Genomic DNA, 23,325 nt, shown 5'->3' with positions numbered 1-23,325 from the left:
AAGAGATCTGAGCGTGATGCTCTCCACCACTGAGAATCCCAAGAGATAAAGTTTGAGCATGGATATTCCCTTTGTCCAGAAGTTCCCAAAAGAATACAAAATAAATAATATTTCAAAGACAGTACAAGTGAAAATACTGCTCCCATTGTGTCAGTTACATACACATACAGCATGCCTACGTATACAGAATGGTGTGTTGTCTTCATTCACAAACAGGAAATATGGCAGTGCACTATCAGAATGCTTTGATACTCCTAATTTTTTCTGACGCTGAGATATATGAAGAAACCGCATTCACAACTTATAATTTACTTCCAGTAGCAAACAGTTCATTCTGTTCGTGTGTCGTGATTGAACTGAAGGATTAATGCTCCTCTGAGCAAGTGCCACCAGTAAGATACCCGTTTGTCCCATTGGCACCGCCGGTCCCATTAGTGGTGATAGTGCTGTGCGGGGTCTTTGAACGAGGTACTGTTTCTTCCTCATCTGAGCTTGACTCAATGTCACTTCGGTCATCCTTTGCTACCTGTAGAATTTGAGAAAGAAGCAAGCAGTAGGTGATTGTGAGAAAACAACTGAGCTTTTTGGTTCAAGCCAGAATCAGAGAATTCAAGCATTTTTCAGTCTGAGCTTTGAAGGCTCTCTCAGCTCTGACACTCTGCCTTTGCCTGGACTCACGTCAAACACGGATGCCTGTACATATATATGCCATGTGCAAAGGCAGGGTGAGAACTTTGCACCAGTGCATTGAAGGTAGTACGTCAAAGTGAGGGCACAGTGCTCAAAGCAAAGCATTGTGCACACACTAAAGGAACCAATAATCCAAGCTCTCAAATTCAACCGAGCCTCCGCCCCTCTGCCCTCCTACTACAACTTTATTTCCTGTGCTTCCTTTGGGGTGCTTCTCTTTGACCTGACAATACAAAATATTTAACCCAAATTCCTTCCCCCTACCTCCCAACTTCTATAGAGGCCACATGGCTCCAGGGAAGAGTGCTATGGGCTGGCAGTAGGAGATTATGTTATGGCTGAAACATAACTCGCCACACTAGGTAACTCCAGCCTCTGGCTTCAGGCAAGCGGTGAGAATGGGGCTTGGAAGTCACGGACAGAGTCCATTTCAGTCCCTGTCACAGGAACCACAAACGTACTTGAGCAGTTCAACTGTCTGCCCCATCCATGTCACTGGAAGGCTGTTTCAGAAACAGCCTGACCTTAATTGTTCGGAATTTCCTGATAATTTCCAGCTGACTTCCTTCCTGCTTTTTTATACCCATTTACTGGGTGAAGGCTGTTCCTTAAGTTAAGGAATCCACTCTCTTCCTTTGTACAGCTCTTTGAAGGTCATAGATGAAGATCACTAAGTTTGAGAGCTGAGTCCCTTCAGAATCCCTGAGGTGCATTTGCTTCATCCCATTCAGTCAGATGCACCCAAAACAAGTAAAAACATGAGGAAGCCAACAACAGGCAGGTTAAGGAGAGTGAACGAGGGCAACAGAAAGTAAAATCCTGCAAAGGAAAGGCCCTGCCTGCCCTGTTTTTAATGGGATGTTTTTCCCAGGGAGGTAACAATGGCACTGCCAACGTGTAGGATCGTAGGATAACTCAGGTCAGAAGAGACCTCAGGAAATCTATGCCCAACCTCCTGCTCTAAGTAGGGTCAGCTTGTGGAGTCAGGTAAGGTCACACAGAGCTCTACCCAGTCTGATCTTGAAAATCTGCAGAACTGGTAACAGCGCATCAGACAAAGTAAAAAAAAGCATCAGCTGAAAGAGATGTGAAGTCTAAGCTGCACGCAGCTTTAAAGATGCAGCTTTCCATGCTTGTTTCTACCCATTTGTACAGCTGAGCTTCCTAATTCATTCAGAATCTATCCATGCTGTGCTGGTTGCCACATCAGGCAATTACAATTGACTTTTCTAAAGTGAACGGACAATAAAGGGGCAAAGCACATGGTGAGTCTTTTTCACAAATAAATCAAAACAACTGAAGAACAAGGCCACTGCATGTAATTTTTTGCTTACAGTAATCCTCCTCTACTCCAGAAAGCCCTTGTGACAATTTTGTTCTCCAGCTCTTGCCTCAGAAACAGCCTTTTGCCTTTGGGGCTCCCAATGTTGCTACCATCCTTGCAATATCAAAACACCTGAGTGACACTATTCAACTTGGGAACAGAGAAAAAAGAAACACACAGTTCCCATATATCTCCTAATAAGTAATTTTTTTAATGTCAATGTCTAGCAAGCCCGCAATTCTGACAGCCATGAAACTGGACTTCAACTGAGGTCAGAAGTTTGATTCCATACACAGCTTCAATTAACAGATTACTGCAGCCTCTTTTATATAAAGGACTATATTAAAGCTGTCAGGGATATAAAAATATACTTAGAATTATCCTTTATCACGCAGAAGAGAATGGGCCCAGCACAGGGTACTGAGTGCCTGTGATCAACATGAGAGCAGACCAGATGATCAAAAAATTCTGCGTCATCTTACATTCTCTTCATATATTAGATTCGTTGAAAATTTTTCTGCTAGGGTCCTTGCCCCGAAGCCAAACAATCAAGAGCAGATTCTATGCTGCAGCCACTTCTATTGCACATGTGATCTGCTCTCTTTATTTTTAAAATGCAGCACCTTATCAGGGTCTTTGCACTTAAAACCTGATATGAATGCAACACATCTTGCAGTACTTAGTTCTCTTTGTTTATTCCCAAAAGAATCCATTGGAGTAATTTCTACAGAAGGAGTGTAGAAAATATATATCTAGGTTTATAGAACTCCTAAGCGTAACAGCAAATAAGAAATAGATGATCAGGATTAGTTACAAATTAAATTGCTTTATCAGCTGAGCTGTTCCGAAGGTGGATACTAGTAACACAAAAATAAAACAATAATTAAGGATGAAGATCTACTGTAAGATATCTGCACTGTGTTGTGAAAACACTCCTTATTATACTGCAGAAATGGAAAGAACAGGGTTGCAAGTGAGAAAGTAAGATCTGAAGGAAGAAGAACCCTGTTTATATGTTGTACATATGCATCTTTAAGCTGGGCACTGTCTTACTGTGAGCATCTAACTCTGCTCTTGTACAATCTAAATTTTCTTCTATGCAATTGTTTGAACTACAAGGCAGAGGACTTATGCTCTCAAGTATGCTTCATGAATGGTGACAAAACAGCTGCTTATCTTGCCAATACAGATGTGTAAAAAAGGTTGCAACATAATAGGACGCAGACACTACGGATAGAAGTGGGTTTGAACGGTATTAGGCAATGCATAGGCAAGAAGTAAAAACCATCTTTAAAGATAGCCTTCCTTTAAATATATAAACACAAACAATGGACAAAAATACTAAGCAGAAACTACAAATTAAGAAAAACGCCACAAACACCAATATTGCACAGAATAAATCTTTTGCATAGGAAATTTAAAGAAACTTACGTGCAAGGGGTTCCACTTCCCAGCCTTCCAGCATAGCACAAGGGAAAGGATAAACAAGCAGAGTAAGAAAGAGTACAAAGCACTCTTTGAAGTCACTGGAGCAATTCAGACAGGACAGCTGAGGCTAATAATCACTAAAAGCAGAGGAGATTGAAGTGTGGCTTCCAGGCAAAATACAGGTCATAAATGCACTGTCTTTCATACAGAGTCAGTGACAGATTCTGGGCTCTGTCCAGTGCAAGGCTGAGCTCTCCAGTACATTCATAGAAAGCAGTTTTCTGCAGAACAATCCCATTCACTTCAGGGGTGGTTACATGTCCAAAACATCTACCCATACGCTCTACTTTCTAAGGGCAAAATGTCCTGTACTTTACATAATCTGTAAGCGTTAGTTGAATCGTAAGTGCCATATCTGCACAGCAAGTGTGGGGCTAGCATTTCTGTGAATTGTATCTTCCTGTCAAATATAATAATGGCAGCCAGACACTAAATTTATCCCAAATGGTCTTGCTGTGGGAATCCTAGAAAGAAAGTATGTAGCTCTTTGCAGAACCTCATTAATACCAAAACCCAAAAGAGGCTGTGATTTGTAACTTTGCCACTAGCAAAGGCAGTAGAATTTCAGTTTGTATTATTATTACTATCACACTACAGGCTGAGAAATGAACACTTTGCTAGCAACTACTATAAAGAAGAAAACCAGAACTGGCAGCCCCAAGAAAGCAGTTTGCTTGTTGGGTTTTTTTAATCCAATTTCCCTAATGTAGTTTGGTTCAGTGTAACAGGTTATAAAAGAGAAGTGTGGAAGCACATACAAATACAGTCACTATAAAGAGTATAGTAACTTATCTGACATTTGTTAGAAGGAGTGGAAAAACGTTTCCATGAAAGGAAAGAGGAGTTTACATAAAACACCATGTGTTTTCAGTAATGTATTAATATTAAAAAGGTTAAAATCCTAATCATGAAACAGAACTGTGCTGTCTTACCTTGCCCTTTGAAACAGCTTTGTAGGCTGCCTTTATGATTAGGCAAGACCAAAAACAGTGCAGAATTTGAAGAATCACAAGCAGCACGTTGAAGACCCACAAGGCAGGAAAATTGCCCAGAGCTTCATACAGTTCAAACAATGTTGTGTTTAATATCCTAGAAAATAAATGGACAGAAAAATAATAACACTTTCCTTAAGCCAACAATCTAAACAAAGCCTTTTATAAATCAAGATGACAAGTACTTGATTAGATGGGATTCACACGGATGATTGGTTCTCAGAGTAATAGTGACTTGGACTGAATCACACAGGTGTCTCCAGAGAGAAACAACATCAAAATGTTGCTTTCAGTGTTTAACTTCATTTTTCAAACATCACATATAGAAAACAAAGATCCTCAGTGTGCATTTCTTCTTTTATAAGGCTGGCAGAATACTTTATCCCATTTTTTAAAATAAAGCTTTTCCATCACAACTGCCTCCATTAGGGGTTTGGCGCCCCCATATTAGTGCAGGGTAAGAGCCTGTATGGAGACTGTTATGCTACTGTGCAACCCACGTGCAGTACCATGTTCTTCAAACCACATTCCCAGGCTGTGACAGTGAGCTGCAACCTCTCCTGTGCTACACAAGACAAACCTGTACTAAGAGCCATGCAATGCTCCCTAGGTTCTCCCATCTGAAGCCCTCTCTCCCAAACCCAATCTCAAAGCCAATAGGCTTGTTTCAGTGCAGACAGCTATGGATGTCTTTGCCCTGTTGGTATAAGCAACACAAGTGATGTGCTATGTAGAACTGGAAATGGTCTGAGACCGTTCAATTGAAGTGGGACTTCAGTAGCATGTGAAACAATGGCACACACGTGGCAGGACTGAGCCTCTTACAGGTTTTCTAAGAATGGGCAAGGCTTTGTCTGAGTGTCCCAACATAAACTCCTATTTATTGGAAACCTCAGCACCTACAGGAATCCAAAGTAGAAATAATCAACCAGCCAAGGGGCTTAACCCTGGGTCTTGAACATCCTGGGTGCCTGCACTAACCACTAAGGTTCTGGGTAGCTCTGGTGGCTACTTTTTGCACAAAATCCAATTTGCCTACCAGTTATGTACAAGCAATAACGAGGTTTAGCCGTTACATAAAGAACAGGTGGACAACAGGGATACTTGGGGGCGGCAAGGGGTGAGAGACCTTATTGTGACCTTTTAATACTTAAAGGGGCTGATAAGAAGGACGGGGACAGACTTTTTGTAAGGCCTGCTGCAATAGGACAAGGGGTCCTGGTTTTAAACTAAAAGAGGGTAGATTTAGACTGGGTATAAGGAAGATATTTTTTACAATGAGGGTGGTGAAACACTGGAACAGGTTGCCCAGAGAGGTATTGGAGGCCCCATCTGTGGAAACATTCAAGGCCAGGCTGAACCAGAGCAACCTGATCTAGTTAAAGATGTCCCTGCTCATTGCAGGGGGGTTGGATTAGATGACCTCTAAAGGTGCCTTCCAACCCAAACCATTCTATGATTCTACAAAATTCGGGCAGTTCTAGGCATTTGAACCAAGTTTTTGAGAATCAGCATTTCAGATACAGGGAGTAACAGTGATGTTATAATATGACTTCTGAAGCTTTGTGAATACAGCACTAATTATTCTGCCCAAATACCCTGCCATAGCAGACGATTTCAATCTGGACCTCAGCAAACAGCCTGAGAGCAGAGAGTGGACAACGGACAGTAGAAACAATGGCATTTTTGGAAACAAATAATGATCTATGAATGCCTGTTAATTAGGGGGGGGAAAAGAAGGCAATATAAGGATTTGTCAACCTCTATACTTCCCCTGCTGATGTAAAAATGCATTAAAAAGTCCATTGGCTTTATGTTCTTTTTTTAAATTAAGTATCACCCGCTAGCCACTAGATGGCACATTTAATCAAGCAAACGACTGCACAGCTCTTGGGCTGCACCAGCTTTGTCTGAAGGCAGATGTAACTGAGGTGCTGTAAAGGTTTCAGAACAGCACAGCTCTCATTTGAAAAGTTAGAGATTCTGAGCTCAGCTTTTTAATTTTCCACAATCCTTTCCCACAACATAAAAATCATCTCAGGTATTATGAATGAAAAGTATCTACAGACAGAAAACCCAGAATACAACACTCAGTGATAATGATTTATGTGTATAAACAGCACTGGTCAAAAAATCAACACCGGCCTTAATACTATAGGGCATTTACTAATAAATGTTCTACCTTTTTTTTTTTTTTGCCTTCTTACACTAAACTGCACATTTGCTTCCTAATTTATTGAGAAGTGGATGTTTTATAACCTTACTATACAGCTGTGTGTTTACACTGTCTTCTGTTTATGGAGTGAACATCAGAAAAAGAAACTGTTCTCCAGTTTGCAAAACCCCCGTCATGTTATTGCTTCTGTCAGCTGAAACTCTTCAGTCCAGCTTTGTGTAATTTGTTCTGCCAAGGGTAGCTCTACATGGCACGGCAATACCCCACTTCATAATTCAAGGGGATGCTCTCATGCATATCAAAACACAGCTGTAGTCAGCACTGTTTCACTTCACCAGTTCCTATTTCAGTTCTAACCACGACATCAAATTCAAACTTGAAGGCAACAACTCCCGTATGTAAAGCTACCACTGTTTACATCCAACTGTCTTTTTTAATTTCTAAAATTATATATGCTCCAGAATCGGAAATGCAGTTTCTACAGGTTTCTATTTTCATTCACAGGACCAAATTCACCTCTGGGGACTTCCATCGGAGTCAAGTCAAAAAAGCAGCATTAGAAATGCAGAAGTCCAAAACATAAGGAAGACATCAAAGCCAAAAAGAGTGCTTCTGGTTCCAAAAGCAGTTTTTCACAGTGCAAATGACTCATCTACTGTGTATTAGATATGGGAAATAAACCTTCATTGAAAAAGCAGACCTCTTTCTAACGTGCTTGTGTCTGGCAAACTAAGGACAGGACTGGAACTCTCCATTAAAGCTGCATAAAGGATCTGACTAATTGCTCAGCAATGCTAAGAGGAGTCAGTGACCTGATGTGCAGGCTAGGGGTGCAGATGGACCGAAGGCTATGTCTGACCACATAGGGCTGAGCAAAAGCTGAATGAAAAATACAGAAAACTATAGAAAGAATGGAGGATAGCAAATAAACTTTATCAAAATACATCAATTATTTCACGTCAAATGTCTGAAATAGGAAAAATAATAATATTAGTGGGCAGAATACAGAGAGAAATTCTACTTGTAGAGACTGATGAGGGGAGGGAGAGAAGAAAGGTTAAACAACTTTCCACTGATTCCACTGCTGAAAGGGTTCAGTGGAAGCATTTTAACCAACTACACAAATAACAGGGACTGGAAAAAGCAGCATGAGAATGGATTACACAAAGGAGAAAGTGCCTATGGGATGTATATGCAAATAAATCTTAGGTTCAAATAGTCAAAAAGGGAGTCAGGCACATAAATCTGCAAACAAGCTTGCTGGAATTTTTCAAAGCTCTCTGGTGTTTAGATCACAGCTTTTCATAATAAATGGCAGAAACTTTGATTTCTTGACTATCTGGCTTGAAACAGCTGCACTTGATCTCACAGAGAGAAATTACTTTAAGCTGTAAGTGCTCTACCTCTCTGAAAACTTTGGTCAGCATTTCTCAGGTCTCTGCAATTTGAAACAAAATGTTAGCTTCTGCATTTGAAAATAGGTTCTGGACGGTAGCAGTTTTTCTGAGGCCCTGAAAGATTTTGATAGCTGGACAAAACAACAGAATCTCATGGAAGTATTCTCTCTTCTCTCATTAAATACATCCCAAGCGGGGTTGTGCACCTGGCTGTGTGAAGCTCTCAGTTTAGCATTTTGAATTATCTAGTGTGGCTGATGAAGATAAAATGAAAACAAATTCACCACTTAAGATCCAATCTACTCTTACAGAAATCTGTGGTAGACTTTCAGGAACGCTGCCACAATATCTGAGCCACTGGGAGAGGTAATTCTGTAGTTACCGTACTACCGCTCTAATTGAACACTTGGAATACAACTAACACATTTTCAACAACTACTAAACAATCAGCTGCATCACATCAACAATAACATAGGTTTTTCCTCTACCAGCTAACTCTTTATCTAGTCAGCCAAGCAATACTTGAGAGGCTATCGGCAACAGGCCCATACACCGACTTAGATAAGATTACACTCCCTCCCCTCAACTTAGTGGGCGCAAGTCCAGGCTCTTGGATAGCAGTTACTAATTCTTGGCAAGTTGATCACTTGTCTTGCACCAGGGATGGAACGAGAAAAGGGAGATGAAGGAAGAGAGATAAAGAAAGAGAGGTATGGATGGAAGAGTAAAATGCTTATTTACATTCCTCTCAATATTGGCAAAAATGTGCTGTGTTTGTTTCTGAAAGGATCTTGAGAAGAAAGAAAGGAAGTGAGAAAGGTGGCCATGTAGAAAGAATAGGCATTCTTCCAGACAGGCAAGAAATTCATGATAACCTCTGCAGAATGAAGCATAGCAGGGTCATGGGCACTAGTATCACATCCAATGGGAGCAGAAACTGTGCAGCTGAAATGAGTGCTACTGCGCGTTGCCTTAACTTCCGCAGCACTGTCCAGTGACCAACATACTGCACGTGCAACATGCTGAATGAAAGGCATGTTGTTACCACACTGCAATAGCCAGAAGCCTCCAAGTATGACCAAGGACAGCAAAACACAATACCAGCTTGTCTAAATAATTCAGGATAAATGTCTTTATCTCCTTTAACAAGTGTGTATTAGACAACAGTATTCTATATTGCACCATAACCAGCTGCACTGGGACATCCTTCAATACTGCATTCATTACAGAGCAAATAGATAAGTACATCTAGGTGGGCCTTAATGAAATTCAGATCCTATTTAGTGCAAGTAATCCAACAATACTACTGCTAGCAATGCTTCAAAGTTCCTGCTTTTTTTAAATTTTCCTTTAAAAAAATTAACAATTGCACTTAATTCTGCCCCAAAACATAGTAGTTTATTCTCCATTATACATGGTAAAAAGTGACCAAGACTGGAGAACAAAGAGCCAGGAGTCCTAAATTAGCTGTCCTATTAACTTCTTATGTGATCCAAAAAAATTTCTAATTTCTTTACATAGTTTACTTTTTGTTAAAGATGGGCACAAGGTACTGGTACAGCTTCTCAGTCACACAAAGATGCTAGGAGAATTAATTCATTAGCTTGTTTATAAAACACTATGGACTACTTGCTTAAAAGATTTCATAAAACTGAGAGGTAAAAAAAAAAATCACTGAGATTCACAGATAAATGAAGAGGCAGTGGAGAGTGAAAGCACATGTATGCGCACATGTTGATCAGCCATAGGATGATAAATCAGCTATATTTCATCAGTAGTCAAAATGTATCTCTGGGATTTAGACCTCAATTGAAATCTAACAGGACATCGTATCCCAGGCTGTCCTAGTTACTTATAAAGACAATGCTAAGCGAACTTTACACAACAGGTGACCTGACACACAGACGTTTCTGCATGACAGACTTCAGATGACTTACCCAACTTTTTACCTGAGGAGGGTATGAAATGATATGCAAAATACTCATTAAATTCAAGAAGCTTTGTTCTATAGCACTTGCATGTCCTGCAGCCCTCAAGCTACAGCACAGCTAAATATTTAATTATAGCAAATCCATAAAGGGCTGTACTGCCAACTTCATCCTCTTCTGAGTTTCAGCTCAGCCAGATGCTGTTAGGACTCTGTCTATATCACTGTTCTGCTCTGAACAGATGCTTCTTGGCTCTTGCTGAGTGGAAGAACAAGCTGGTTTCCCTTTTCAGATCCTGCTGTCTCTTAGGTTTTCAATCCCCCAGAGTAGGATTTGTGCTACTAATCAGTACATGGCAAGTATGAAGGGAGCAGCAGAGACCCACCATGAACTGAGAAGTCTCAGATGAACCAGTCACCTGCACAGCATCAATGAAGCAGGGAAGGAAGGATAGGGGGGGAGAGACACACGATCTTTCAACAGCATCTCAGACAGATTCCTCAGACTTTTTGGTTGGTGATGCTCATTACCCTCTCCTTTTAGACAGTAAGTTGATAAAAGATCTCTGCAAAATGCAGTGACAGGAAGGGATATAAACTCTTGAGTCAGTATTGAGAGCAACATTAAATCCACACACTTCAATTTTATCAGTGAGCTCAGCATCACGTGGAATTCTGCTCACCATATCAGCCCCATATGAGAGAATTTCCTGACATCGTTCTAATACAAGCTGAGCTGCTGTAGAGATGGGTGGCTCCTGTTCTAATACTAATTGGGAACAATACCTCTTCGCAGAAATCACAGCCCTGCCACTGAGACTGTGTTATTTTAAGCCCTGCGTAGATCAATAGGATTTCCAATTACTTAAGTAAAATGATGGAACAGGCAGGAAATTACTCATGTTTGATGTACTGTAAAATAGAGCATTCCGATCAAGCTGCAACTGTCCTCAGTTCAGCTGTGCTATTCTCTTCACTCAATTCCTTCTCATCAACAGTTACTGCCCGTTAACTGATTTTGCAGCCACTAGTATGAATAATAGTATTTCCACTCTTGTGGATAGAAAAAACCAAGAAGACAAGGTCAGACACACCTTCACAATCCAAGCTCAAATCTCAATAGATTCTTTCAATAGACATTAGGATATGGAGAGAATTCAAATTTCCTAGCAGAATGTAATTATACTCAGCAAAATGTTTTATCGGTAATGTGTTCTGGCAAAATGCTTGTGTAAAAGGCCTGTGATTGTAACACAAGGACAGAGAAACTACATTATGCTAAGAATGACACTCCCAAATCTGAAAATCTCCAGGCACACATAAAACTTTCATATGAGCAACCAAGAATACATATCAAGATCCATTTGCCTAGAGTTCATTTTATTCTCCAAATAGGAAAGGCATTTGTTGTAAACTATAGGAGGCCAGTTTCCAATCTTTGCAAAACAGGGAACAAAAAAGCCTTCCCCATACCTCTTCCTGTTGACTGAAAGTAAGTGCAGTACCTCTGCTCAAGAAGTATTTCTTCCTCTTGCTTTGGAGCACACACTGACGCTCTGCCTTGTGTTAAGCTATATGCCATGGCAGGCATTTCAGGAGACAAAGATTACCCAAACTTTCTGTAAATGTAGAAACTAAACAGAATTAGTTCAAAAGCCCACAAAACATCCCAGAACAGCTGCAGCCAGTTGTCTGCCAGGTACCCGATGTCTTTCAGGTCACTTACATAGCATCAATAGTAGGAGTACCACACTTTGGATTCATTGGTCTAGTCCTGAGAACATGCTCCTATAGTAATGGAGTAAAATCCGTAAAAATCACACAGCTTAAGGAAGTGTGGTGGCACAGTGTCTGTAAACGACTCAGCTTTCAAACACATGATTCAAGTATTATGGTCCAGCTATGGAAGAAATGCCAAAAGAAGTGGATAGGGAGGGAAAAAACCACCACCAAAAACCCAATCAACTGTACCTTTGCCCCCATACACATCGTAAGAATTTCCTCCACACCAAAGTCTGGGAAATCAGCCTTAAAACAGTTTTCAGTTTAATCCAATTTTCTTAATAATGATCTTTACTTTCACAGCCATTATGGGTCAAACTGCCATCATGCAATATTGATGAAACCAACAGAATGTGCTCGCTCACATGGGTACTGGTTTCTCCTGAAGTGTTTAGCCACAATGACCTCCTCCTAGCTGAGCACTAATGAGACCTTAGCTGCATCATGGCTGTTGATCATGGTGTTCAAAAGCCATTTACTCTTTCAAGCTGGTAAGTTAACTATCACATCCCCATGCTTTTGTACAGCTATGATTTTTATGACCCACATATATCAGCAGCTTGCGGTGAACCAGTAGCATTGTTCTGCTTTTATATCGACTCTGTAGCACTACAAAATATGCTCCACTAACAGCAAACGCCAGTGCTACAGATACAGCCTCTAAGAGAAAAGGGATTGAGAAGAGGCAGAATGTTTGCACATGCTCAAATTACTTGCAGCCACCTGGGCTGCCTGTGGTACCACCATACCAGCACAGCTCTGCCCTCCACAGAATGGGCAATGCTTCAAGATGTATTTTGGGGCAAAGTTTCCTCACATACCTCTCTCTCAGAAAAAAAACAGTCAAATTTCATATTCCCATGGTCAGCCTCTTTTTTTCTCCCCTTCTTCCTGCAAATGATGCAACTTCAGAGGAGACTTTGAGAACTTCAGCTGACTAGAAAGCAGCTTATATGGGAAGTTGACTACCATAGCAGAAGCAACCCTCAACTCAGCCTCCACAGGCCATCCATACTCTCCAGTCACCATGCCTTGCTGAGCCGATTTAAAAGTGGCTAACGTGTCTGGCCACAAGAAAAACATCAATGCTGTTTCCCTTCCCCTGAGACATTTACACTCATAAAGAGTAATTTTGAGCAAAAGAAGAGCCACAGCAATGGTTTCTGTCCTGTTTTCAATCAGAGCACAGGTTTTAGAAAGGACTTTTTTCATAGTAAAAGGAGGAAAGTGAGAACACTGATTGAACAGCCTATCCTTGACAACAGAAAGCATTATTACAGCCACAGGGTACAGTCTGTAGAAACTAAAAGTGAGGATAAGTATCAGCTTTGCTGATGAAATCCTTTTTCATATAATTTTTTCCTGTTGTGATCACATGAAAATCTTAAAAATGGAAACACTGAGCAAATGCCACTTTTTGTTATTTACACTGCAAACCCACAATGGTGAATGACACCTGTAACCTTTCCATTTCTTATAGCTTCCCTGTAAATAGCTGGATCAGTATTAACCCGGCACTCCTAACACTTCAGCTTTGCTTCATGTGGCACTCAAAGGCCTGAGTTCACAAGTGCTGTAAACAATTTGAGGAAATAAAATAACCAGGCATTAGGAAGGACAACATCAGATAACGTTTTGTCAAAAGCAGATGGGAGGACAACATTATGAATGCTCCACTAAAGAGCTAAGATGAGAGTTGTGAGTAAATTTATGGAGACTTAGTCAATTAAACGTTCTTTTTAATCCATAATTTGAAGTCTATGAGTTCCTCAAATATACTGTAGTTAGCTTGCCAAATACTTTATTAAATGCTCTTGATAAACTGATGGGTTATAAGTTGCCTGCTGAAACTACAAACAGCCTGAAATATAAGCACATTAGAAAATTTTTATTAGTTCTACAGCATCCACTCACTGACAGCATGAATAACTTCAGAAAACAAGTACCTTGGATCAAAATCATAATTTATTCCTTCAATATCTGCTACCCACAAACAACTTAGATTGTGCTCTGGTTTAGACAATATTCTGAGCAAAATGAGCTCAAAACAGTGTCAGACGAGATTTATTTTCTTAATAAAAAAGTTATTTTACTCTAGATCAGAGATGTTTGTCCAGCTCTATTCGTAATACTATCCAGGCTAGAAAGGTTTTCACTAACTTCAGGATCCAGCGAGAGTAACTAAAACCGTCACAAAACACTGTGATCATTCAAAGTCCAGACAAGGTCCGGGCAGTTGTGATTTATCTGGCTACCTAAATTCTTACCATGCCAAGTAACTAACCAGGATTCGTGCTTTAACTAGTGTCTACGTATTGCTTTGACACAGTAGAATGCTTTTTAAGGGTAGGTTTGAGCTTTCTGTTTTACCAATATGTTCAGAGGGATGAAGCAGGGTGACTCTGCTGCGGTCCACATGCTGCCCTCTCACAACACACATGCTCAAAGGCTCAAATAGGAGAAAATGTGCAAGGAAAGAAAACCAGTATGAAAGACGACAACTCAACCTCCCTGCCTGTTAAGAACTGCACAAAAACAGTCAGTATCGGCTAGAAAAAGAACAAAGCCAGGAAAAAGAGAGGTTCAGCAAATCTTTGCAGCAGCTGCTACTCATGGGGGTTCTGCGATGCCTTATTCGTAATTCAAGCTGCAATTTTGCTCAGAGAGAGGCTGATTCCAGGATAAAAGAGAGAAAAGTGCAAACTGGCAATACTGCATCACTATTTGGAGACCCACTGTGTGCATTAACAGCATGGCTATATCCCACACTGTTGTTCCACCAGTGATGAAACTCTGGAAGAGCTATTCAGCCAGTCATGCAGAGATGAGGAAAAGACTGGTAATAAGTAACTAGGGTTCATTACAGCACACCATGGTGAACAGAAGTTAATTTTAACTCAGCGAGGATCATGCCATGCTCGTGTGGTTCATGCAGATACTCATTGCCATGAAAAGGCAATTAAAAATCAGCCATGAGCTAGACTGTGTGTACTCTTAGGAGCTTTAAAAATGAAAGAATAACAAGGAACAAAGTTGTTGTTCTGAGGACTGGCAGACCCATGCTTATAAAGGATTTGTTGGCATAAAAATCCCATTTAGCAACTGTACATTGCAGCTGATGAGGAGACATGCACCTGAAACAACTTGAGTTACAACAATGAGAATTACTTTTGCCATCTTTTTTTTTGACAGAACCTTTCCCAGCAGACTCACAAATGGTGGATCCAGTTAAGACATACCTACCAACATTAAATAAGACTATACCAACTAACCAAAGTGGCTGACTGTCTGCCCTCATAGTTTTTAATGTGGAACAGTAGTCTGGCACTGACAATGTCTGAAGAGATCAAGGACAGGAACGCATATAGATTACTTAGATTATACCAAATTTGCCTACATGAGAATTTGGGGGACAGTGCATGCAGAACGTGACTTGTGTTCTTTATAATCAGCTTAGATCAGGCTTTCCTTTACATTTGTACAGTTAAGCCACTGTTTTACATTTGTCAGTGCATATATGTAATGTGCATGCTGAGACCTCACAGGTCGCATGAATGCCAACAACGTTTCCCTGCTTCCTCGCCTTTTGACAGCAGTACTTGTCAGCAACACTTCCCTGAAACCCTCTGTGTTCTACCTCTCATACAACATAACTGATTATAAAAATAATGAAAAGTAGTGAAAAACAACGGCATACTAGTACTAGTCAGAGCAACCTGAAAGAACCCGAATTTACCCAGCTTGGTGGCCTCCCCTGGTAAACATCAACCTAGCTTTCCTGGGAGCCACCTTCTTCTTTCAAACCCCCAAATTACACCTTTACCTGCAGTCACCTTAAGCTATCTTTCAAAATGATGAACAGGTTTAGTAACCTTGTATCTCCCTCCACACCAACCACCTTTCTTCCACTGAAGCTCTTCAAAATACCCTGGTTCATGGTCATTCCATGCAACCAGTTTCAGATACCAAACTCTTCACAGCACTAGGAGATTTATTCAAATTGCCTTGTCAAAAACCCCCATGTATTCCAGAAGAACGAGCAAAGTAAGTGACTAGTCTTGGGTCTCCTGTACAGCCCAGGCTTAAGGAGTTTCATGGTTGTCACAATATGAACTCTGCAGCTAGCAACGAGCAAAGAAAGAGTGGAAAAGCAAGTGCATCACCTTCTTCACTTGTGTCTCCTGGAATGGAAGATGCCTGTTTTCCCTCTGCACACCTCAAAAAATGATTAACAAGTATTACGACCCCATGGAGTTTCCCCTCCTGGGTACTGAAAGAAAAACAAAACAACAGCAAAAAGCAAACCATTCCTCTATCAACAGAGAGAAGACTACATCCATGTAACTACAGCAAAAATAAGCATTTGAGGCCTGGGGAAGAGGAATTGCAAGGCTTATAGAAATAAAGAAAGGCTTGAGGTAACTGCTTTGCTCAGACTGATTAGACTAGCCAATGGCTCACATAATTTGTATCAATTATTTGGTTTGAGATTGCTTTCGTGCTCCCTATAATCCTGTATCACCTGAGAAGGCATCATGTTCCCCTGACTCATGGAGAGTTGTGTTTTATGTTGTAATTTGCTAGAACAGTGATTATGTGCAAGTGAGAGAATTTCACAAGCGAAATGTCTTGTCAGTGAAAATAGCAGCTTTACTCCTACATCCACTTAGCAGCAGGAGGCAGAAAGTGTCCTGGGGTTTCTGAATTATTGCTGAAATGAACTCCAGATGCCTCCAGAAAGACTGCTAAATATATACCTAATTGCCAGTTTCTTTTGTTTTAGCTTCGCTGCTAAACAACCTTTAAACAACAGCATTTGATACATTCTGAATTCTTTATTAGCACCTTTATGCAAAATTAAATGGCACTTATGCAAAGCCAGGGCACAACGGCATGCCGGTGCTTCATAAATGACGTCTCTGGAAGCCTGTCTTGGGTATTCGCCTTCCTGTGTGGGGGAAGTTTTCTTATAAATTACAGTCTTCCTTTTACATTATGTGCACACCGATTTTATACCTCTCAGTTCTTATGCTAGAGAAATTTGCATATTTATGTAATATTAATCAGGCACCAAATTTTGCTATTTTGAATATTCAGCAAAGGAGAGCAAAACCATGCTTCCTGGCTGGCTGCCACTCTAATGACTCATCTTTGCTGACATGCAAGCTAATGGGGGTAAAGATTTAGAATTGCTGCTTAATAGAGAAAAAGGATTTGGGAGAGACAAGCTCGTATGTCCTATGCTTCATCCCTGCTCACCCCAACTCCCACACGCAATGCCCACAGTACAGCCCACAGAACTGTGAATTGTGTGTGTAAGGGTAACCATTAGGAGTACATACATCAAGTCTTTGGTCTGGAAATAAGATGGTCTTAAAAATCAAAGATCATACGTGCCACACTGAACCATTTGCACATTCAAATAAATAAATGTGTTCTTTCATTGCTTAAGAGAGAGGAGAGGCAGAGGGATCACCAGTGTAACCACTCCATCTGTGACACAGGAGCACACAGCATGCTGTCGGGTTGCTGCGTTCCTGTAATACACAGTCCCTCTGCCTTCACTGCCTTCAAGAGTCTATGCTGATCTTTCCCATCCCAGCAGCAAACCTCACCCACAACTGCAACCTGCTGCCCTCATTAGCCCAATATTCAGTACCAACGGAGATGACATCAACAACAGAAGCTACTGTACAGCCCTCTTCCCCAGATCTACTCGCTTTGATTTTTACCCTGCTTTCAGCATTACTGGGCCAGTGCTACTCTATAGAGCAGGATTCAGACAAGGTTCAATCAAAAGTGGCATGGAAGTGCTGCTGTCACCTAACATACGGGAATGGATGGGCACATCCAGAACACCAGCACAAAATGCCACAGCTGTAAAGCAGGGATCAAGTTTTGACACTTGCTAGATAACTTACCACTGTGCTGGTGATCTCTTCCTGGACTCTGCCAGTCAGACAGCATGAGGTGCGTATCAGGGACACTTACACAGACCTCAGCTCTGTGATGCCTGATTCCCACTAGCCATGCCAATCTTTAATTTATAATTTGCCTAGTCCTAGCAAGGGCTTCCTGCACAGCGTGACACTTGGCTGCAACACTTCACAGAAATCACTCGAGACAGAGTGAACCTCCAGTTTCTGAGCTTCAGTTCCAGTTATAAACACATAGTGTTATTTTAAACACTTCAAGTTGAAAGTGTGGACTTTCCAAAACTTGAACACCATAGTAAGAATATAAAGGATGGGAAAATCTTGACCTTGCTGATTTTCAGGTGTCTCAAGAGAAAAAGCATATTGTGCAGCTGATTCAAGTTAAATGTATGAAGACTAATGACCTCCTTCAAAATCGTGCACTCTGGACAAGATTCATCTGCTCTTTGTTGACTATTCAGCAAGGCAAGCACATAGCAGTATTATTCGAAATGGCTTGTGTTTGAGTAACAAAAAATTTCAAGTCAGCAGTTCCTCCTTTGCCATTTCGAATAATACAGAGTGAGGCTTAAATGCTGGAGTCACAGCTGAACACATAAGACAGCTCACAGAATCACAAAATAGCTGAGGTTGAAAGGGACCTCTGGACATCATCCTATCCAACGACCCTGCTCAACCTGGGTCACCTGTAGCAGGGTACCGAGGACCATGTCCAGATAGCTTTTGAGTATCTCCAAGGATGGGGACTCCACAGCCTCTCTGGCCAACCTGTGCCAGTGCTTGGTTACCTTCATGGTGAAAAAGTGTTTCCTGTTGTTCAGGTGGAACCTCGTGTGTTTCAGTTCATGATCATTGACTCTGTCCTGAGCTTTCTCTTCTCTCTGCTAACAGTCCCACCTGTCTCAGCCTTTCCTCATATGAGAGCTACTTCAGTCCCTTAATCAGTCTTAGCAATCCTTTGCAGGACTCTCTTTACTAGCTTTGTATCTCTCTGCTACTGGGGAGCTCAGAACTGGATATGGTACTCCAGGTGTGGCCTCACCAGTGCTGAGTAGAGGGGAAAGATTACCTTCTTCCTCAACCTGCTGGCAACACCTCTCCTAATGCAGCCCCAGGATATCATTAACCTTCTTCACTGCAAGGCCATATTGCTGGCTTACATTCAACTTGGTGTCCACCAGGACCCCCAGGTCCTTTTATGCAAAGCTGCTTTCCAGCTGGTCAGCCCCCAGCATATACTGGTGCAGGAGCTTGCACTTCCTTTTGCTGAACTTCATGAGGTTCCTTCCCTCTGGATGGCAGCACAACTCTCTGGTGTATTAGCCACTTCTCCCACGTTGGAATATGAGCAAACTTGCTGAGGGTGCACTCTTGCCTCATCATCCACATCATTAATGAAGATATTGAATGGGACAGGACTCAGTATTAACCCCTAGGGTACACCACTAGTTACTGGCCCCCAACTAGACTTCATACCACTGATCACCACCCTCTGCGTCTGGCTGCTCAGCCAGTTTTCAATCCACCTCACTGTTTGCTCATCTAGCCCATATGTTAGCTTCTCACTCAAGATCTCCTGTGAGGCAGTGTTGAAAGCCTTACTGAAGTCAAGGCAGACTATATCCACTGCTCTCTCCTCATCTACCAAGCCAGCCATTTCAACATAGAAGGTTATCAGGTTGGTCAAGTATGACTTCCCCTTTGTGAAACCATCCAATCATCATCTGACTGAGCCTTCCCCTCACGTACTGCAGTCTCCAGTGGCAGAACTGCACTGTTGAAACTGGGTCCTCTTTCCATTTCTCAGTATAAACCAGAATGCAACAGGCAGATGAAATCCTACAAGCAGGAGTGCCACCGTTTTTCCTATCTGAGATCATGCAAGTAGAAAATCCAGCTTACTTCATTTACAGAAATTCAGTGAATGGCCCAGTTAGCTTAAAGGAAGGACTGAGGAAAGGGAAGCAAAGCTGTTGAAATCAATAATTGCTCCTTGGAAAAAATAACAAGCATTTTCAAACACAGAGTTTGTGTGTGTATTCATTTTCTCCTTTCGTCATGGTCCTTCATCAGCTCACAGCGCAGTAGGGACCAGGCATTATCACATTATCTTTGGAGTCATTAAATGCTAAATGAGACTTCTACATTGTACTGTTAAGCAGAGCTGATAACACAGCTCCCCAAGGGCATCTTGGTCTTACCCTGTTTGCATTAACAAAACGCCAAAGAGATATCATTATAGAGGATTTGAAAGGAAACTGTGGCAGAGGTGTTCATATTGGCATCTGTAAACCCTCTGCATGCTTAAATACGGAACTTGGTGGCAATCTCTCTAAATATAACTTTGCAAAGGGTAACATTTCTGGCATTCTTGGTGCTTCCGAAAACCAAAATTGTCACTGTTATCTTCTGACGCAATGACAGACAACTCTTGGTCTCATAGGGACACATATATTTGGGTTAGTTCTGTTCATACAAGAGAAAGGAAGGATCCAGAACACAAAAGAGCAAGGCCAATGCCTTCTCCCAGCCCATCTCATATAAAGGGCACAGGTTACCAGAGAAACCTGAATGGGTTTCTACACTGAAGTACATTGGTGTATTTCCTAACTAGCCTGCTGCCTTCGGGGCGTTGAAGACCCAAACATCTATGTCCTGTTTGTGCACATGCATGTGTGTGTACCTAGAAAAGAGAATATGTGCACATGCAGGCAGCTGCCTTTGTCTGGGAAGAGGTGAGATTACCGTTAACACCCATATAACTAAAAGGAGTAGCCTGAAGTATTGCAGTCTGCATGGCAATAACATCCTTATACTAATTTCAGCAGGCCAGACTTTTCTTATCACTCTGTTTTTCTTTAAGCAGAACACGTTCATAAAGCGTGCACTGAAAGCTAATGAGAAGATCCTAACTTCAAGCTTAGCCTCTGGTCAGTGTCCTCGGTGACTAGTATTTTATTTTTCTCTAACTTCTTGCCAACATACGCAACCAACTGTTAACCTGAAGCTATGTGGTCTCCAGCCCACGTCTATCTTAAAACCAGCAGAAGCCTCATATGTTTCTTGTCTACCACACAGTAAACACAATGGCACTCCAGCAAATAGGCTGTTTCAGCACCTGGTTATGTCTGAAACTCTCCTTTGTGCTTTGGGAAACAGAGTAATGTCAATAAATCATGTTCAATTACAACATAGTTATTTCCAAGCTTGTTTGATGCTTAGCATTTGAGGAAAATGATATGCTTACTTACCATAAGGGATATATGCCAAGCCTACTGACAATGAAGACAATGGCAAATGTAAGGAACAGAAGGTCACTCAGTTTTTGACACTTGCAATAGTTTGCCATTTTGGCAGCCTGTAAAAGAAAGAAACGTCTGTTTACTTCTGTGAAGACAACTGAGTTCTTTTGTACTGTGTATAAGCTGTAAGAAGAAATCAAATTTTTATGAAATTACTAACATTTTCATTGGACCACCTCACAGTGACCTCGTAACTCCTCTCCACCATGCAGGTGGCAAATGTCTTCTCAGAAAAAAACCCAGACTGTGTAAAAACAGAGTACATCTCCAATTTCTTCCTTCTCCATTCAATTTCCTTTTTGAAATCCTACAATTTCAGATTCACAAAACCCTTCTAAACTTTTTATTGAACCCTATTGTGTTTATGCTGTCCTTGTCCCCAACCTCTTTACCTACCTGTCTCTCACCTTTCCAGTATGCTCCACTTGCATTTTCACCATCCATCCATCTTCCACCTGCCCCATACCCTCTGACCTTATTATGTTGCTATATATAAACTTTGTCTCAAACCATCTATTGTGCCCCATATCCTATATTCTCCCACAGCATCTCTTCTTCCTCTCTGGCCTATACTGAACAGTTTCTGGCTCTGAGATTATACCCCTCCCCTTCAAATCTTTTCCCAAGGCTCTCTTCCCCTCTCTTTCCAACTGTTCCTTCCCAACTTGTTGCCCTATGCCTGTTTTTACATGCTTCTCTCATTTGTCTGCATGCAGTCTTCCGACTCCTCCTCAGTGAAGGAGTCTCCCAACTACTCTTCACTCAAACCACTCATGAAAACACTGATGATCTCTGAAGTTTCTTTGCCATCTTCTCCCTGAAGAAAACAGCACACAGCTGTTTTAAGCTTAAAACAGCAAGCTTGTTTTAAGATGTCTATGCTGCATCCACAGTGTTCACGTGTCTAAGTGGTTACTTATTTTAAAACATCTGCTTCAAGGCAGGGACAGTCTTTCTTTATGGTTTCTGTCAAATGTATGCAGAGAGTGACTGCACAATGAAGCACATGACAAGCCTGATTTAGTGTCTGCTTAAGTCACTGGGAACCTTTTCAAAGCCCCCTCTAAGGGGGCCTGTATCCAGCTCCCTAGCTGAGAAGATGCTTACTTATTGTGTTGGTTTTGGCTGGGACAGAGTTAATTTTCTTCATAGTACCTAGTATGGGGCTATGTTTTTGATTTGTGCTGAAAACAGTGTTGATAATACAGGGATGTTTTTGTCATTGCTGAGCAGTGCTTACACAGAGTCAAGGCCTTTTCTGCTTCTCAACCCACCCCACCAGTGAGCAAGCTGGGGGTGCACAAGGAGCTGGGAGAGGACACAGCTGGGACAGCTGACCCCAACTGACCAGAGGGATATCTCATACCGTATGACGTCATGCTCAGCATGTAAAGCTGAGGGAAGAAGAAGGAAGAGGGGGGTGTTCGGAGTGATGGCATTTGCCTTCCCAAGCAACTGTTATGCATGACGAAGCTCAGCTTTCCTGGAGATCGTTGAACACCTGCCTTGAATTCCTTGTTTTGTTTTGCCTATTAAACTGTCGTTATCTCAAACCATGAGTTTTCTCACTCTTACTCTTCTGATTCTCTCCCCCATCCCACTGGGGAGGAGTGAGCGAGAGGCTGTGTGGTGCTTAGTTGCTGGCTGGGGTTAAAGCATGACACTTACGCAGACTTTCCAGAGGGCTAAGAGGGAGTAAAATTACCGCAACTATGCATATAGAATACTATTCTGAAGGCAAAATTCAAACCAGAGAATTGTCTAAAATGGTGAGAGACACTCTTGCATTCTGTCTGATTTTTTTGGTACAAACACACTGAACCTGAAAATGATCAATCATGTCAGACAATCTGGATGCCACAACCAACCTGCACTTTTGGATGTTACATAACTTCTGCAACGTTTCCACTCAAAATCTCAATATAAGGGATATCCTGAATAACAAGAAACAAGTTAGGAAGCTCACAAAATATGAGGAAAGCCACCCGTGCTGCAAAGAAAACATAACCCTTCTGAATCAGCCCCATGTTCTATAGTAGACACAAATGAGTTTCCTAGCAGTTTGTACTCACAGTCTGGTTTAAGGAAAAGAGAACACTTTGGTGCCAACATGCAAAGCAGAAGAGTTACCAATACCTTGATTTTCAGATGACTGAAAGTTCAGATAGGAATTTTGTATCTATTTCCATGGTGGCACTCTAAAAAAGCTGGTTTCATAGGATGTGGAACTGATACTGCTATAGCAACTTGCAGTAGTGGCATGCCTTTTCTCAAAAACAGTACAGCTGTTGGATCATCAGTTCTCAAATAA

General features: G+C 41.4%; 1 protein-coding gene across 1 annotated transcript in view; it reads right to left on the bottom strand.

Annotated features, from left to right (window-relative positions):
* Positions 1 to 364: 364 nt before the first annotated feature.
* The window catches only part of CERS6 (ceramide synthase 6), an 89,510-nt gene continuing 66,549 nt past the window's right edge, over positions 365 to 23,325 (bottom strand). The window contains exons 8-11 of the mRNA XM_009640713.1: positions 20,964 to 21,070; positions 4,435 to 4,591; positions 3,446 to 3,469; positions 365 to 526 (exon numbers count right to left, since the gene is read on the bottom strand). Coding sequence (XP_009639008.1) covers positions 365 to 526; positions 3,446 to 3,469; positions 4,435 to 4,591; positions 20,964 to 21,070 — 450 coding nt within the window. The remainder of the gene's footprint in view (positions 527 to 3,445; positions 3,470 to 4,434; positions 4,592 to 20,963; positions 21,071 to 23,325) is intronic.

Source organism: Egretta garzetta, unplaced genomic scaffold (genome assembly GCF_000687185.1).
Source record: "Egretta garzetta isolate BGI_Z169 unplaced genomic scaffold, ASM68718v1 scaffold16, whole genome shotgun sequence".
In the NCBI taxonomy this organism is placed as follows: domain Eukaryota; kingdom Metazoa; phylum Chordata; class Aves; order Pelecaniformes; family Ardeidae; genus Egretta; species Egretta garzetta.
Note: the sequence above shows the minus strand (reverse complement) of the source record. Positions and strands in the feature narration are given on the sequence as shown.